Source organism: Peromyscus eremicus, chromosome 5, assembly GCF_949786415.1.
Source record: "Peromyscus eremicus chromosome 5, PerEre_H2_v1, whole genome shotgun sequence".
NCBI classification, from domain to species: Eukaryota; Metazoa; Chordata; class Mammalia; order Rodentia; family Cricetidae; genus Peromyscus; species Peromyscus eremicus.
In genome coordinates, this window is record NC_081420.1 from 118784989 (window position 1) to 118803238 (window position 18250).

Genomic DNA, 18250 nt, shown 5'->3' on the forward strand with positions numbered 1-18250 from the left:
GCCACCTGATAGACAGACACACTGTTATGCTATGCTCGCCCAAAGGATGATGAGCGAGCCTCCAAGATTCTATCATTTATCTTACGTTTTTTCCCCCTTACTAAATATATAGGCAATACAAAAACCTTAAACCTTAAAAATCAAAGACCAACACAGAAGAGAAAATGTTTATAATCCTGTTGTCTCACATAACCATAACCACTTTAATATATTGGCTTCTGCATAGTTATTAGTATTTTACAATTTAAATGTAAAAGCCGTTATCTATGGCTGGCTGTTTAAACTCATGCATGAGCTAGCCCGTGTGGCTATAAGAGAGAGGGCAGCAGCATGGCCTGGAGAGGACTTCTCTCTGGCTTTGCTGCTGTACCCTATGACCTTGGGAAAGACCTCTTTCCTCTCTTGAGTTTTATTTCTTGATTGTCAAGGGCTTGTTGCTGAATCCAAGGACCTGCCCACTAGAATATTCTGATTTCATTGAAACTGGGATTTCAGGAGGAAGTCGCATGAATCTCCATGATAAAGGACATTTGCAAGTCTTCCCCTAGGCTGTAGTGAAATTTTATTATTGTATACCAGTTTCACTTAAAGTAACTGTTTCTCCCAGAACCAGAACCACGTCTGAACTGATGGATCTCTGAGTTAATAAATGTTTTGAGGAAAGCGTGAAAAGGATCCTTTTAGGCCGACTAGAAACAACCGCAGACTCTGCACTGTTCCCAGTGCCTGGTGCTCCATGACAAAAGCATTCCATGGACTAAAGCCCCGCAGCTGCTATTGGATTCTTTTTGCACCTCAAGAAAATTGATTTTGCCCTCTGTCTCTGGCGCTGTGCGTACCGTGAGAGTGGATTGGTATGCAAGGGCTGGTGCATATTAGGCACCCGAGCTCTAAAAGTGTTAAAAGGCATCTGGTTTGTCTTAGAGGGGTCAGTTTGCACATTAAACGATTTTTGTTGAACAGTTAAGATGTCCTTTTACTTTTAACATTCTGTATGAGGACTTTTTTTTTTATGCATTTTAACAGTTATTTAAGAGTCCCCATGTGCTGAGAAAGGAATCTGAATATATGTGCCTTAAAAAAAAATAAGCCTGGTACAAACAGTGTAGGCTATTCCATCAACACCATCAAAGGGCTAGGAACTGTAGTTGGAACAATATGTAAAAATACAGCTTGTGAAAGATTTCCTTTATTAACTGTCATCATCCACAGAATATATGTTCAAATAAACGTTGTGTAATAACTAAATTTGAGATGAATAGGCCCCTTAAGAAACAGCGAAGTCATTCAGAGTAGTCAGTGAGAAATGGGCTGTGAGCCTGCACCCTGCACACACTGTCCTGCTTACATGCTCTCCATGGCCTCATTGCCATTTGTCACTGTCGGCCGACTCCGTTCTCATTAAAGCACGCCAGCACAAAAGCAACTTAATTTTCCTAAGAGAAGAGGACACCTGATTCAATTTAGTGCCCAGAAACAGGAACTTGCATATTTTTTTCCATGCCTGAATTGAGAAGAATGGTTACAAACAAGAATAGCAACACTGCTCACCTCAAGATAAAGGATATCCAAAAACAATTTTTTTCCATCATGGTATCAAGAAATGGATCCGCAGAAATTAGAAAGAATTACAGTTTACTCCTGGAACAGCAATTCGATAACGAACATTTACTCTCAAGTAGGATATGTGTCAACATTTATAAAAACATGTCATTGTGTTCCTTCCAGCAGTGGCTTTTAGACCAAGAACTGCAGCATTCCAAACTGAGTCTCTGAGTTGGTGGATGCTTTGTAGCCATACTAGCCTTTTCTTTTTCATGTGACAGTTTGTTAAAGATGCTGTTTCATTCCTAAGGGCATAAAGGTAGTTTTATATTGTCTCTCAATCTCTCCCTCATCCCCAGTCCCCACCCTCAGCATGGACAGGATGGCAGCATTGAGTGAAAGACCTTTCTGTCAGGGTTAAGGAGGAAGTTACTTCATCTTAGCTCATGGACTGTGTGTGTAGGATGCCTGTCTAGGTGAACAGGCAGACATCTCACCATCTTGCTTAAGAATAAACTTTGCATTCTAATTGGCTTTTTTTTTTTTTTTTTTTGGTTTTTTTGAGACAGGGTTTCTCTGTGTAGCTTTTGCGCCTTTCCTGGGACTCACTTGGTAGCCCAGGCTGGCCTCGAACTCACAGAGATCCGCTTGGCTCTGCCTCCCGAGTGCTGGGATTAAAGGCGTGCGCCACCACCGCCCGGCACTAATTGGCTTTTCTTGAGACTGGGCATTTGGATAAATCACTGTAGAATTTAGGACTCCAAATATCTAAAGATCATAAATCATCAGCAATGATCTTTTGGGCTGGTTGTTAAAGTATGGGAATTTTGCTTTTTATTTTTGGCCTTTTATTAACGTTTGTTTGTTTGGGGTGTGTGTGTGTGTGTGTGTGTGTGTGTGTGTGTGTGTGTGTGTGTGTGTGCGTGCGCGCGCGCGCGCGCGCGCGCACGAAGGCATGCAAGTTCACATGAGCATGCCATGGTGTGTAAGTGTGGAAGTCAGAGGACACCTGTGGGAGTTGGTTCTCTCCTACAGTGTGGTTCCGGAGAGCAAACTTGGGTTGTCAGGCTTAAAGCAAGTACGTTGATTTGCTGAACTTCCAGCCATCTCCACATTTGGACCTTTTGTCTCTATATTCCTCCCAATCCTCACAGACCAGCAAGGTCACATTATGGACAAAGAAGGAGGACCAGAGTTTTGAAGCTGAGTAAGGCATAGGGTGGGAGGGGCTTTGGTTTTGCTGATCTGCTCTTAGGTCATGGGACTGACTGAAAGGCATAGAAGGTTCCAGAGGCATTTTATAGTAGGAAGGGAATAACCACTCCAGGAAGTCAAGGGTCAGGGTGGTGAGAGACAGGCACCCATATCATGGTAATATTTGGTGAAGAAAATACCATCCAGAGCATTTCACAGCTTCCTCAGACCTTCTGCAATGTGGTTAAGCTTTCTGTTTCCTTCGTCTTTTCTTTTATTCATTTCATAAAAACCCAGTGATTTTTACTATCTGAGAAGAGCAAAACCCTGGCCACCCAAGAGTCTGTCAGATTAGCTGGTGACCACAGTGGAGAGTGTCAGTTGGGCAAGTGCTGGTCACACTCTGCTCTTTCTTGCTCCAGGATGCAGTAACCACAGAAGTCATGCAGAGGGAAGAACACTGGGCTAGCAGGCCCAGGTTCCAGCCACAGCTCTCCCTTGTTACAGACTGTAGGCGTCATCTTCTCATGTCTGTTGTCTTCACGTGGCAGTAAGGAGCAGCTTTGGCTGACCACAGACAGACACCTGTCCTGCTCTTGGAAACACGCAGAGGAGTCTGGAATAACCACATCTATTCCGGAGTGTCTCAAGTTCTGCCTGCCCATCTCCTAGTAGCATCAGGTAGCATCAGGTCATAGCACCTCAGAGGCCGTGGCAGGCCTTACGTCGCGGTGGCCCTCCCACAGCTGCAGTCTGTTGGCACTCCCTTATGCTTCACCCCACCCCAAGGCCTCAGCTCCCATCCTACTGTGGCAGCCAGAGCCTGGGTTTCTTCCAGCATGGACATGCCTGCAGCATCAGCTCCTTTGCTTTGTCACTCTGGCGTGGCCTGACCTCTCTGTGTCTAGAGTCTGTTTCTTTTTGGTTCAGCTAAATGTTTATAGTGCTGTGTTCCAGTCCCTTCACTGAATGGTGTGATTGTAAGGACTGTAACCTGAGGTACTTTCCCACATCCTCCCTTGACAGCTGCTCCCTCGGATCTCACGGTCATGTGCTTAGCAATCTGGATTTACTCATTGTTATTAAATAACCCATGGTTCTTTGCACTTTGGATTACAACTTCACCCCAGCCTGTAGTCCTTTATCTAGACGGCTATTGCCAGAGTCTCTTCTTGAGTGTGGTCTCAAAATGAGTCCAAAACAAGGGCTGACATGGCATTGAGGTGACGTTGCACTGTCACAGAACTGAAGTGTACCTTGTCCAGACTCCCACCCTCTCCCTCTGCCCTGCCTCACTATGTTCTAAGCAGACTCCCATCTTTGTTGCTTCTAGTCAGGAAGCAAGTGCCTGTCTCTGGGTTGGTGTACCTTCCCTGTCCAGCCACTGAGGGTAAAGGACACACTGTCATGTTTCTAAGAACTCTTACAGCATGGACCCTCTTCGGCCAAGCATGGAATATGGCTATCAGTCAACAGCCGCCATGGGAAGGTGATGTTCATTGATTCCATGCAGTTTTTACTACTTCCGTTGTTGGCTTGCTTGTAAATGACTTCCTACCCCCAACTTGAGAGGAGGAATGAGCCTTCTTCCCAGAAGGAAGAAAACAGGTCAAACAATACTTCTGGGAGTTTCCATTGCTTATTCCTGCTGTGGGATGGTCTGTATGTCAAATGTGTTGCTGATTGGTCAGTAAATAAATCACTGATTGGCCATTGGCTAGGCAGGAAGTATGGGCAGGACAAGGAGAAGAATTCTGGGAAGTGGAAGGCTGAGAGAGAGACACTGCCAGCCGCCACCATGACAAGCCAGATGTAAAGTACCGGTAAGCCACAAGCCACGTGGCAAGGTATAGATTTATGGAAATGGATTAATTTAAGCTGTAAGAACAGTTAGCAAGAAGCCTGCCACGGCCATACAGTTTGTAACCAATATAAGTCTCTATGTTTATTTGGTTGGGTCTGAGTGACTATGGGACTGGCGGGTGTCAGAGATTTGTCCTGACTGTGGGCCAGTCAGGAAAACTCTAGCTACATATTCCTCTCCTTACTCCAGTCTCCATCTAAGCTATGCAGAAGTAGGGCACCCTGGCCCAGTTTTGACATCTTTTCACAAGTGCTGAGACTGTGTTTGGTGTCTGACTTGTGGGTACTCTCCACATAGGCTCTCTACCTTAGAACATCATTGGGAATTAGGACAGCCATAATCATCCTTTTAACATCTTAGAAACATTTCCTTATACTGTAACCAGGAGGCAGGACACTCAGCAGTGAAAGCCAGGCGCTTCACAAATTAGCTTGTAATAAATCATTCCTATTCTACGTAGTGGTGGGTTTAGTTTCTTATTTAGTAAATGAGCAAGGGGAGGACAGAGGACGAGCACCAAGACAGGAGACTTGGGTAGGCTCCACAGTGTTCATAGAGTAGAAGGGGCCAGGCATGCTTCTGTAAGTCCAGAGTATGAAACCTGGGCAGAGCACAGCACTCCTAGGATTTGTGAGCTTTGGGCTTTCCATAAAGTAGAACTTGACAGTACTCCATTCAGCAATGGAAATTATCGCTTCTCTGACTTCAGAGCTCTCTGTCTCCATTGTTTTCAGGCTTTAAGGAAATTTATTCTAAATTATTACAGATTATGAAAAAAGTCGAATTTTACTAAGTCACTTAATAAAGGCGTGTTACATAAAAAATAATGAAACATCAGTAAAATACCTTACTAGAAGTACTGAAAGCAATATATTAGCTAAAAATACAGTGTGAGGGAAGCCAGTCACCTCAGAGCTAATAGACCACTGCAACATGTTTCTTTAGTTACCATCAATCTAACTGCCCATCAAATGTAATTACTTTAGTTGCATACTTTGCAGATGGAATTGGAGTGAGTAGTGAGAATGTTGTGTAGCACACTCAGCTAACATTCCTCAGTCATTTAAATTGTTTTTTTTTTTTTTTGTTTTTTTTTTTTTGTTTTTTGTTTTTGTAACATTTATAGAAGGTATTCTGTGAATCAGGTGCTATCCTAGGCTGTAAGGGTGCAAGCAACCCTGAACGGATAAGACAAGATCATTGACGTAATGGAGCATTCTAGAGGGGGTATGGGTTTTGATATTGTTTTAATTGTTCTATCAACTGTGTTTATTGGCTTTGTGTCACTGAGATGAACAACTTAAGAGGCAAGGTGGTTTCAGAGGCTTCTGGTGGCCTGTCCCTGTCCTTTGAGCCTGTGGCAGCCAGTACACCATGGCAGACCAGGTTGCGGAGGAGACTTGTTTATCTGAAACAGAAGAGAGGATCAAGAAGGGGCTGAGGTCCCAGGAATATCTGTGGCATTATATCCCCGGTGATCCGACATTCTCCCAGTACGCTCCACCTCCTAAAGGCTCCATCAGCTGGAGACTAAGCCTTGGCACGTGGTCCTCAGGAACTTCAGATTCCAGCTGCAACAGTGAGCGATGAGGTGCTGTAGAGCCCAGTCTCCCCTTCAGAGCAGACTCCTTGTGGCAGCTCATAGCTCACTTCAGTTCAGGAAGCTTGTATTCTCTTTAAAGATTTTTGTTTAAAATATGTAAGGACAATAGTGTGTGTGTGTGTGTGTGTGTGTGTGTGTGTGTGTGTGTGTGTGTGTGTGTGTGTGTGTGATGGGGAGGATTGTCTAAAAGCCAGATGTTTGCTTGCCATTATTTATCTTGGAGCTTCCCAGCACAATGATATCTGCTTCAAAGGGTGGTTTTCCTGCAGCTGGTGAGCAGCCAGCAAGAGCCATCACCAACTGCAGAGTAGGAACTAAAGTACTAACTTCATTTTGAAATCAATCATTACATTTTGGCACAAGGAGAGTAAAGTGAACAAGAAGTGGCTTACCATCCCGCTGTCCCACAGTCCTGTCAGATATAGAAAGATAACATGGTAAAAACAGAAATTAAAAGCCAAACAGGCTTTTACTTGCTGATGGTATGAGGTATCAGATCCAGTCTCCTGGGCCTGTCGGTCCTTGGAATCTGCCCATCACAGAGTAGCTTAGTAGGAGAGGTGGACTTCTTTCTGGAATTCTGTAAATGTGTGCAGTTCATGCCTGGGATGAACTTCATCCCATCCCTTCCTTAGAAGACCCTTGCCTGCAGTGGGTCAGGGAGACATGTGAACAGAGTCCAAGAGAGTGTGACAAGTGCCACAGTGGAAATGAGTTCAGAGTGTCCTAGTGGCAAGCATGAGTTTGTTCAGGCCACCTATGAGTGTTGTGCATATATGCTAAGTTGTGTATGGGGTGCTGGCTCACTGAAAACTTGGAAGGATGGGTCCAAGCTGATTTGTTAAGATAACCGAGGGTTGCTTAAGGTCCTCCCCACTCCCTTGAAGGGGGAATTAATCATTTTGGATCAGGGAGCAAAGATGTAAGAAATAGCATGATATCATGAATTGGGGAAGTCGGGAGTTGTTTAATGAGGCAGGGAAGGAAATGGAGAGAACTGTCTTCAGAAGGCCTTGTAGGGCTGTGTGGAAGGGCAGGACGGCCCTCCTTACATCAGAAAACAGTCTCCAAAACTCTTGAAACCATAATTCCCTCGTGTACTGCTGCTGTAGAACTGAGCCTAAGATTGGGGTCATTATCTAGCTTCATCTGGCCATTGGAGCACCTGGGACCCTAAGTCAACCACTTCACAAAAGTTTGTTGATTTACTGCCTAGGTGGATGGCATAGCAGAATCCAGATCTTCCCCACAATCAGAAAACAGTTAAGGAGGTGCTGCTGACCTCTCATCGTGGCACCGATCCCCATGAGGGATGACTTAGGTTTGGATCACAAAGGCGAGCAGGAGTGACTGGGGTGGAGGGCTCCGGGTCAGCAGTAGCCGTCAGTGCTCTAACTTGGACTTGTACGTTCTACTTGTAGTAACACATGTTCGGTAAGTGCTGGGCAGGCGTACTTGCTCCTGGCAGAAGGTTAGGAAAAGGTCTGAAGATGATTTGGAAGGAGGAGCTCAAGTGGGAAGTGCTCGTTTCTTTCTTTGAATAAGCTAACTCTATCTTAAGCATAAAATGCAGCCGGTGTGTACAGGTTTCTGTCAAGTACATCGTGCGACAGGGAAGCCAGTGTTCCCTGTTGCTCTGACCACAACCCACTGTATCCCCTTTTATTTTTCTCTGTGTGTGAAACTTTCCTGGAATTGTCCATAATGGCATTCTAGGGAGATGCCTGAAATATGCTGCTATGGTTTATAGTTGTCATTTGTAATATTTTATGTAGGTGAATCTTTTTCCCCCTCCTCATCTCTCCCACACAACACAGAGCGCCATATGTCACTGTCTCTGTCAAGAAGCAAGAGTTTCCCTGGCCTGTGGTTGTTGCCTGTGTTCCTGCCACAGAAGAGCTGGGGTCCAGTGCCATCTTTTATTGATAGGATCAGCACAGGAGAAATCTAATGAAATTATCAAAGCTTTGAATTAATTATGAAGTGGCATAGGAGAGCCGAGCTCTCTGGAGCCTGCGATCTCATTAGCCATTCCCTCCCCTCGCTTCCTCTCGTGGAGCAGAAGGTATTTTCAGCTGCAGCCTAGTCATGTTGGACTTGAGTCAAACTTGCTAAACCGATGGCCTCTTTTCCTACATTGGGCCGGGAATGTCCCCAACGATTAACCGACACTGCTCTGGACTTCCTGGGCGTTTGAATAGGTTTTCTCTACATGCTTTTGACTTTTGCCTAGTTTTGGTTTTCTTTTTTCTTTCTTTCCTTTTTTGCCCCTCTTCTCTCATTTTCTTTCATCAAATCAGATGTACAAGTTTTCCCCATTTTGAGTAATGTAAAAAGCCACCAGGACTATGTATGGCGTGTAGCTTCGTGGAACATAGGGACTGACTTGGTTGAGGGTGGATAGCCTCTGCAGTGGTCTCGGGATGCTTTGGTAAGCAGAATCGATCGTTTCTTCTTTAACTTTGGGTACCAAATGCACGTTTCCTTGCTTGTTCTAACCAAGAAATGATTAGCATGACAATAGTTCTCCTGCTCTCAACTGTCCTGTCCTCGGTGCTGAAGTGTGGGACAGCAGCTGTCACCTGGTGAGACAGCTCATTGTTAGGGAGCAGCTCATGTTTGCTTTACTGTTACCCGCCTTAGGGATGCTCGTCATTATGTATACATCAACTCTGGCCTTTCTAGTTCTAGCAGCAAAATCAATAACAACCAAGCTGTGATTTACTGTCAGATGGTTCTTTTGGACCATCATACAGTTTTGAAGCCTTTCCCTGCCTGCTTCTGAGGCCCATTATTGATAACATCCTAAGCTGCAGTCATCTATCTTAGTAAACTAGAGGCCACTGGCATCTTTGGGAGCAGTGACTAACTTTCCTCTGTAGGGTCAGCGCTGTCTGAGGTTTCGAACAGTGGGAAAAGGGATCTTTGCTCGTCCTGTTGCCGTTCACTTTCACTGAGTGTTCCTCCTGTTTGTTTTCTTCATAGGCAGCTGCAATATTTAATTCAGCATTTGGAAGTTTTTTGGTGAGTACACATGGTTTAACTTTGCCTATTTTAATTTTTCTTAAGATAAATTGTTTTGCACAAATGATTTAGTAAGAGCTGAACTTCTTTTGCTCTTTGGTTAAACATAAAAGTTTTGGGATCTTTGCACATACCCTTAGTTATTCCCTGAGGAAAATTAGTAAGTAAACACTAGTGAATAGTCTCTTGCAATATATTTTGGAGGCTTGGGTTTAATAGTCCGTTAATGGATTCAAGGAATCAATTAAAATGCGATGTGCCCCTTTATAGAGGTTATATTGATATATTGATCCCTTAATGAGGTCTTTGAGATGATTATTATTTTGTTCATGAGACAGAGGATTTTGAAAAGGAAACATGACCCAGCTGGTCAGAAAGGGAATGCTAATTTATGGTTGACACATTCTTTATTTTCTACATTTCCCTATCAAAGAAGCTACCTACATACGATCTTGGATATGTCTGAGACATCTTTGTGGAACAATAACAAAAAAATTGATATGGTTAATGAGTAAGTTGCAAGAAAATATAGTTTTAGAGATTTAAATGTAAATTATAAATAAAATGATTCAAATGCAGTTCTACCCTTGCAAGCAGAACCTCTAATTATGAGTCTATTGTTTTAAAATAAATTATCATAATACTTGATTTGTGTTCTGAAAGAATAGAGATAGAAAAAGGTTCCTGTATTTAATAATGCTGCTTATACCTTCAAATTTACTAAATTCAGGAAAATAAATTAGAATAGCTGTTTTAGGTGCAAAACACATTTATAGAGCTGTAATGTAGTGACTTACAAATGACTGGGAATACAAACTGGCTTATGAATCTAGGTAAAACACCCACTATGTGTGCTTAGTATATTCTATATGTCCCTTGTTTCTGTATTGTATGCACTAAGTGATAGTTCAGGCTTTAAAGCACATTGTTAACCCAGTGCTAATTCCCAAAATGCTAGCTAGTTTTGGAGTCGTTGTCTTCTGGAGGACACTCACCGGTTCTGTGAACACTGAAGTATGTCCCGTTCTTCCAGAGGCATGTTGGGGTTTTGTTACTGTTGTTGTTGTTGTTGTTGTTTGTATTTTGATGCCATATTTTTATTGGGCTTAGAAGCAAAGTAATAAAGTATATTTAAAAATAACCTTTTGGTCAGGCATGGTAGCTACGCCTATAAGCCAGCACTGGAGAGGCTGAGGCAGTAGGATTACCACAAGTTTAAGGCCACCTTCGGTGCATAATGAGACCCTGATTCAAACAAAAAGAGAGACAGAGAGACAGAGACAGAGAACGGAGAACACGTGTGTACACACACACACACACACACACACACACACACACACACACAGATACAGAGAACATACACACACACACACACACACAGATACAGAGAACATACACACACACACACAGAGATACAGAGACAGAGAACATACACACACACACACACACACACACAGAGAGAGAAAGAGAGAGAGAGAGAGAGAGAGAGAGAGAGAGAAAGATACAGAGACAGAATGCACACACACACACACACAGAGAGACTGATTTTTAAGACTATTTAGTTTTGACTTAGTAATATTTCATTAAGTCACTATTTCATTTCTCCCAGTATTACTTTCTACGTTGTCACAATTGTTTAACAGCATAATATGTGTAAAATTCAGAATTTCCAGAAGCCAATTTTGGTTTGGTTTGAAATCATACACATCCTCTGTGAAGCATGACTTCCCGGCTTGTGTTGCTCACTCATGAAAACCGAGAAAATGCAGTGAGTTAATTGTGTGAGTGCCCGAAACAAAACCCACTGTCCACTCTGGACAGAATGCTTGCTACAAGTAGTTTGAGCTTTACATTGGCCGCTGGTGTCCCTTGGGTAATTTTCTTTTAGGCTCAGATGCGTGCTCAGGTGCAGATAGGGAGAGCTTGCACAGAGCTTTTCTGCGTTTTCCTTCAGCTCCTTCCCCTCTAGGTTGTGTGTCCCCTTAGTCTTCTGTCCTTCCTTTCTTCACTTTTTTTTAAAAAATTTTAAAACCTTAATGTATCTAATTATGGAAATCTGGCCACACACAGATAGGTAGTAAAAGTGTTTATGGAACTCTGGCCACACACAGACAGGTAGTTTTCAGGTAGGTCTGGAGCATACAAAGAGGTTGCTCCAGTAGCTTGTGGACCTGACAACTTAGAAAAGAAAGCATTGTAGCTGGGTGTAGTGGCACACACCTTTAATCCCAGCACTTGAGAGGCAGAGGCAGGCGGATCTCTGTGAGTTCGAGGCCAGCCTGGTCTACAGAGTGAGTTACAGGACAACCAGACCTATACAGAGAAAGCCTGTCTCAAAAACCAAAACAAACAAACAAAAAAAAAAAAAAAAAAAAAAAAAAAAAGGAAAGCAAGCAGTGTGAAAGTTAAGAAGCTAAAGAGAAGATGTTACTGTAGCTACATGGTGGTTGTCTGAGCAGCACAGGCGATGTGTACTCAACTCAAGGGTCTGACCAAGGGCATCTCTCCAAGCTGGTCTGAGCAGCAGAGGATGAAGTGGTGGGAAGTCTTTTCTCATTTTACATTTCCTTCCCTTTTTCTCATTTTTCTTTGCAAAGTTGAAGATTACCAGCAGGGTTGAGAATTACGGTGGCGGCTGTGCATGCCTTACCCCAGTGTAACACGGACTTCTACCCTCCAGTTCCTTAGCATGGTTACAACAGGCTTTGGTTGATGAAATGCATGGAGGTCTCATCCAAATACGATGTGATGACTTGATCCCTCAGGGGACAGAACTCATGTCTTCCTGCTCTGCCATCCATAGCATGTGGCTTCCTTTCTCCATGGTTGGCTCATGAGCCAAGATAGCTTCTGTAGCTCCCCCTGCAAGTCTTACACACACACACACACACACACACACACACACACACACACACACACACACTAGCAGTCCTGGAATCCCAGTACCATCCTTCCACTAATATCTTGTTGCAGAAATCAGCCACACGGTCATACCTCTTCAGCAAAATATGACAGTTTGCCATGGTTTCTGTCAATGAAGAGAACGTTCAAGAGCCAGTGCATCCTTTCTATATTTCTTATCTTCCTATAAGGAATGTTCAAAAGTATGCACAAGTTTGAAGAAAGAACTTCTTTAGTGGAATGATATGAGGAGTTGGTATTACAAAGAGGACTCACTCTACAGAGGGAAATTTTGAATTATAACTCATTCTAAGGAGGGGATTTTCTTTATGAAGAAATTTTGTGCTTATGGGTAGCAGCCACCCTACTGAAAGCAGGTGGGTTTGAATTCTCTCTTGACTGAATATTAACTGAACCAGATACCTGCCCTGAATGTACATAATATGGAGTATCATATCATCTATCTAGAGAACCATGTTGAAAACGCAAAGAAAATGCTTGTGTGAGGTAGTAGAAACAGCTCTGAGGTAAATTTACATCTAGGTGTTGGTCCAGTCTCTGCTATTAGATGGTTTTGTATGTGACTGTTGAAAACCACCAAGGAGTTACCTCTGCCACACACTAGAAGCTCTCAGATACACTGAATCAATGGCTGTTCTCTGGTTATGAGTAATCATCCTTGTCTGTGTACCTCTGTGTGTGTGTGCACACGCATACCTTATGAGTGACCATTCTTTGTGTGTGTATGTGTTCACGTGCATGTGTATACACAAAAGAAATCATTACTCATAACCAGAGAATGTGTATATTAGAATCTGTATATATTCTATATTAGAATCTGATATTCATTAATATCTCAGGTTAATTCCAATTACCTGAAACCTTTGTAAGACTTTTATTAGAAGAAATTTTGGAGAAAGACTTAAGGGTATTTTTGTTGATTTTTCGGGCATCTGGGTATAACAAATTAAATATGGTCCATATTTATAGCTAGTTTAATAATGTCCCAGGTCTAATTAAAACACAGTAATTTTAAGAACTAATTGTTATATAAGACTTTTTTAATGGAGCTATACTGGTAATAACTAATGATAGATGAATTCAATTTACATAAATTTCAGACCAAGAGAGTATTTTGAAATTGTGCCATAGAGGATTGCTTTAAGTTAAGATGTTAATACACCTCCTCCTCTGCCCATTTTAGCTGTTCAGCTTATTCTTATTGTGGACTGTAGTAAGTGACTTTAGACTTCCTTCTCGATGAGGTTTGAATAGAATTTGGTAGCTCCGTGTGCTCTGGCTAACTAAGATGATGTCCAAATGCACATGTCTGTGTATCCCGTGTAATGCATATGCCTATGTATCCCATGTAAAACCTACACATGTCAAGAGCAGTATCTCACATGTTACATTCTCATCAGAAGGAGGTGTGTTTGTTTGCAGATTTTGAAGACAGTTTTTAAAGATTTATTAGTTTTATGTGTGAGTGTTTGCTTGCATGTGTCTTAGTGTCCTGGATGTGCGCCTGGTGTCAGCAAGAACAGAGGAGAATCTCACATGGTAATGCAGGCCAGTCATGTTTCCTCCCTTCCCTTTCCCCTGCTTCTCCTTCAGCACTCAGTCCTCCCTCTCCTTCCCTCCTCTTCTCCCCTTCCTCCCCTCCCTCCCCTCCTCCACCCTCTCTCTGTCCAGGAAATGACTCAAACTCATAATCCTTTTGCCTAAGTCTCCTGAGTGCTGGAGGCCAAGCATTTAATTTTTTTTTTCTTTTACCCAAGTGTAGGCTATATTTAGATCATGGATATGGAAGAGGTCATTTTGCTCAGTATTAGTGATGATGTTAATTTTAACCAACCCAAATTACTTGGAATCTTGGTTTACCCTTCAAAGTTCAAGACTTTTGATTTTCATTAAATTCCAATGCCAGAGTAAACAGGCATCTTTAGTTTCAGGTGGGGTTCAGTGCCACCCTATAAAATGCCATTTCAAATCAGGACTTTGAAAGGTGGCACTCGCCTTTACCGCTTTTCTTATAGACCTTTCTCTTTACAGAGTGGAGCAGAGCACCTTTTGGGACAGACAGACATCATGACGGCTGGATTGCCGACAACTAACAAGTTTTCCTTTAATGAACACTGTTGATTAGGGGGCTGAGGAGTTAGCCTGGTCAGTCCACCAAGCCACACAAGCTGAGACTCAGGTGGATCCTGAGCACTCACCTAAAGGGCCAGGTATTGTGCTCTGTGCTGCAGTCCTAGCCTGGGGACTACAGACACAGGATGCATGGGGCTTGCTGGCCGGCCAGCCTGCCCTACTTTTTGAATTACAGACCAGGAGGGCCCTGTCTCAACAAACAGGGTAGATTCCAGCTTACACCAATAACAATGACAAAACAATACTATTGATTCATTTAACAAGGTAACACAAAAGGCAAAACACAACTCTCACCTACAGGAAATACAATTTATTCTAAAGCCAAATATGAGTGACCATGGATCCTATATTTGCACAAATTCCATATTCAACGTGGCCATCCTTTTATGAAGCTTTTATAGAAAGAGAACAAAAGAACAAAGAAAGTCACAAATGAGGACACTTCTTAAACACACTGGTTGAAACACTAGATGGATGTTAACACAAATGGGATTCTCTGCTGTAGTCCTCAGATGCTATCTGATGTCATCTTAGCTTTTTTGTGGGGGCTTTGTGGGAGCTAGGTTTCTGTACATTCCAAAGGACTTACCTAATTACTTGTCCCAAAGATAGTAGCTCATACACAAGGAGAACAATAAAGTACTGTTATGAGGGCTAAAGAAGGCCCAAGATAAGCCGGGCGGTGGTGGCTCACACCTTTAATCCCAGCACTTGGGAGGCAGAGCCAGGCGGATCTCTGTGAGTTCGAGGCCAGCCTGGACTACCAAGTGAGTTCCAGGAAAAGCACAAAGCTTCACAGAGAAACCCTGTCTCGAAAAACCAAAAAAAAAAAAAGAAGGCCCAAGATAATTTGGCTTTGGAGGAGTGACATTCCAGGATTGCAGCAGTAGTGTTTCTAATCAGCTGGTGAGCCCAGGAGATGTCTGCTGAAGGCAGCAGCTTCTTCCCAAGATCTCCTCCTTCACATGAGATACAAAACTACCTTGAATGTCCTCAGAGCCGGTTAGTTCTTGGCTTCTTTCTAGGTACTGAAGCCAAAGCAAACATAAATAAATATGTGAAAAACAAAGCAGCAATAGGAGATTGAAGAAGCAGGATGTCAGGGCCATCCCCAGTGCTCTTTCCCAGCGTTCAGGCTCCATTCTGGGTCTTGCCATGTCAGCATGCTGTTTGTTAAATCAGACCCACTTTTAAAATTTGAATTTATCTCAAGCTCAAACTTCACCCCAACACTATAAATAAAAAACTATCTTGTTATGACTAAGGTAGCAGATATTAAATCACACGGGAAAAAGCTGCTATAACTTTGTAGCTGAAGTCTGCAGCCTACACAGGCTGTCTCCCTCCTGCCACCATCCTGCGAAAGATGAAATTAGCACCAGAACCAACAGAGTTTGCCTGTGTGAGTCAACTTCCCCTCTAGCCTCCCTGTGTCCCATGAGATCCTGGATATCATCGTTGTATGAGTTTCTCAATCCCAGAGACAAGTTAGAACCCTTTGGGACAAATGAGGAAAACCCCAGAATCAAGGATCCCAGCAATGGAGGGGTGCCTGTCTCTTTCCCAGACTCTTTGTGTGTACTGTTATCCAGCACTAGGCAAGTGTGTCAGAGTGCTGGCTAGGCTGGAACTGAAAAGATGCTGCGTGGCTGAGAAAGAGGACCCTCTCACAGTTGAATTTGGATTCCTTTTTAAAACAAACTCTCATCTGAATTAATCAGTGTAAATAAAAGTGGCCTTGTTATTTAATCAAAATGTGTGCAGAATGTCTACCTAGTCCATTTTAGCAGCATAATGCTCTGTGTGGCCTGATGGCGCTGACTGGTGTAGCAAGTAAATGCATTAGTCACAGCAGCCATTTTTCTTGCAGATTTGTGACGTAGATTTAATTATAGGGATGACCAGCAACTTACAAATCTAATTTTGGTGGAGGTTGAGGCAGTTTTTTTATTTTAATAATGATGGATTTTTTTTAAAGCAATGATTTCATTACTATTTTAAAAAAATCTTCTGGTGTAGAACTAGCCAATTGACTGCAGTTACTTTATTACCCTTTAACAAATGCCATGTACTTTCATTTTTATTTTTATTAACTTTTAAAATGTCATCATTCCCAAACTGGAAAAGTATTTGCCCCAAAACCTTTTTGGACAAAAATAAATAAATATACATTGTTTTTGATGTTTATAAAGGGCCTCCTTAGGAATATGACTCTCACAGTTGGTTAAAACCAAGATTAAGTTTCCTTAATTTGAATCCAAGCTGCTAGAGACCTGCATAGCATGATGGCCTTCAGTCCAGCTGCCCAGTGACCTCTGGTTCTTAGTGATCACATGGTTCTCATCTTCTTGATTCTCTTTCTCCAAAGCAAACATTTACCAAGATTAATCTGTTTTTCCATTGTAAATACCTTTCATTGACTCTGTTTTGTTATTGTTGGCAGAAACAAAATTTCAGGTCACATGTACAGAGATTCTTTTAGACATTACTGTTTTCCCATGTTGGATGTTCAGAGTTCAGGTAAACGTACCCATGTATATGGTGGCGCGGCCTAGAGTGAAGCGATTTCTGTCTGATCACAGGTTCCTTCACGCCCGTTTGTTTTCAGCTCTTCTCTCAGCTTCAGCCCTAACTGCCACTGAGTGGACGCCCTCTTTGTCTTTTCCAGGGGGTCCTGTGAGTGGCATTACTCTACCCTGTGGTTCTTGTCATGTTACTGCATACATCATCAAACCTTCTCATTGCTAAGTCACACTGCATTGCTTACTGAGTGGGTGTTGGTGAGCTTTGGGTTGTGTGGTACTTCGGATATTGGATGACTTTCACAGGGCTGTGTGTTAAGGACTTGGTCCCTGAGGTGCTGCTGTTGGGAGGTGCTGGGAATCTTAAAAGGAACATTGTGGAGATCCCTAAGGCACTAGGGAATGGTGGAACCTCTGAAATGAGGTAGGTGTTCAGTGTGCTCTGCTGCCCCCTCCCTACCACTGCCATCCAGCATCTTAGCAGAGACCTAAAAACAGTGGCTGTACACAGAGGGAACCTCTAAAACAGCAAAAGGAAACTTCTCCTCTATAATGTAAGAATCTCAGATATTTTGTTAGAGTGCTGGAAAGCTGACAGTTTGTTTCTTGTGTTTGTTGATTTGTGGAAAGTTGTTATATTTGTGTATAGATCTCATGTAAATGTGTTTTCCACATCTCAGGGAGAACTTAGGAGTGGAGTTGCTGGGCCGTGAGGTAAGTATGTGTTTCGAGTTAGCAGCAGCCTCCAAACTGTTGTGCTGTGTTAGGTCCCCAGAGGAGTGTGTAGGCTCCAGTTGGTCTAGCCTTGCCAGCCCTGGCTTTAGCAGTTTTTATTTCATTCTTACAGGCGTGTAATCTATGTCATCATGGCTTTCGTTTGCCTTTTCCTTACGGCTGATGATGATGGACATATTCTGTGTGTGCTTTTTTGCCATCTGCGCGTTTTCTTTGGATGGTGACTATTCAAAGTTCTTGCCTATTTTAAAAAGAAATTGAATCACCTGTTTTTTTAAATATATTTTTTAATATTTATTTATTTATTATGTGTACAGTGTTCTGCATGCCTGTCAAAAGGAGGCACCAAATCTAATTATAGATGGTTGTGAGCCACCACGTGGTTGCTGGGAATTGAACTCAGGACCTCTGGAAGAGCAATCAGTGCTCTTAACCTCTGAGCCATCTCTTCAGCCCTACCTCTTTCTTGGGTGTAGGTCTTTATTTTGGATACCAGTCATTTATCATATATTTATTTTACAAGTGGTTTCCCCCACTACGTGCACATGCACATATACACTATATGTGTATACATAATACACACATATACATTTATTTCTTGCCCTTTTTTTTAATTACAAGTGACTTACAAGGGAAAATTCACTTAATTAGATCAAACTGATCTGTGTTTGTATTTCATATCTCCTGCGTTTTGTTTCTTAGTTGTTG

The 18250-nt window shown here is 42.6% G+C and overlaps 1 protein-coding gene across 3 annotated transcripts in view; it reads left to right on the top strand.

Moving 5' to 3' along the window:
• Positions 1-18250, top strand: part of Slc10a7 (solute carrier family 10 member 7) — a 239102-nt gene that overhangs the window by 67273 nt on the left and 153579 nt on the right. For all 3 annotated transcript variants that reach the window (XM_059264287.1, XM_059264286.1, XM_059264285.1), the window contains exon 5: positions 9192-9230. In XM_059264287.1, coding sequence (XP_059120270.1) covers positions 9192-9230 — 39 coding nt within the window. The remainder of the gene's footprint in view (positions 1-9191; positions 9231-18250) is intronic.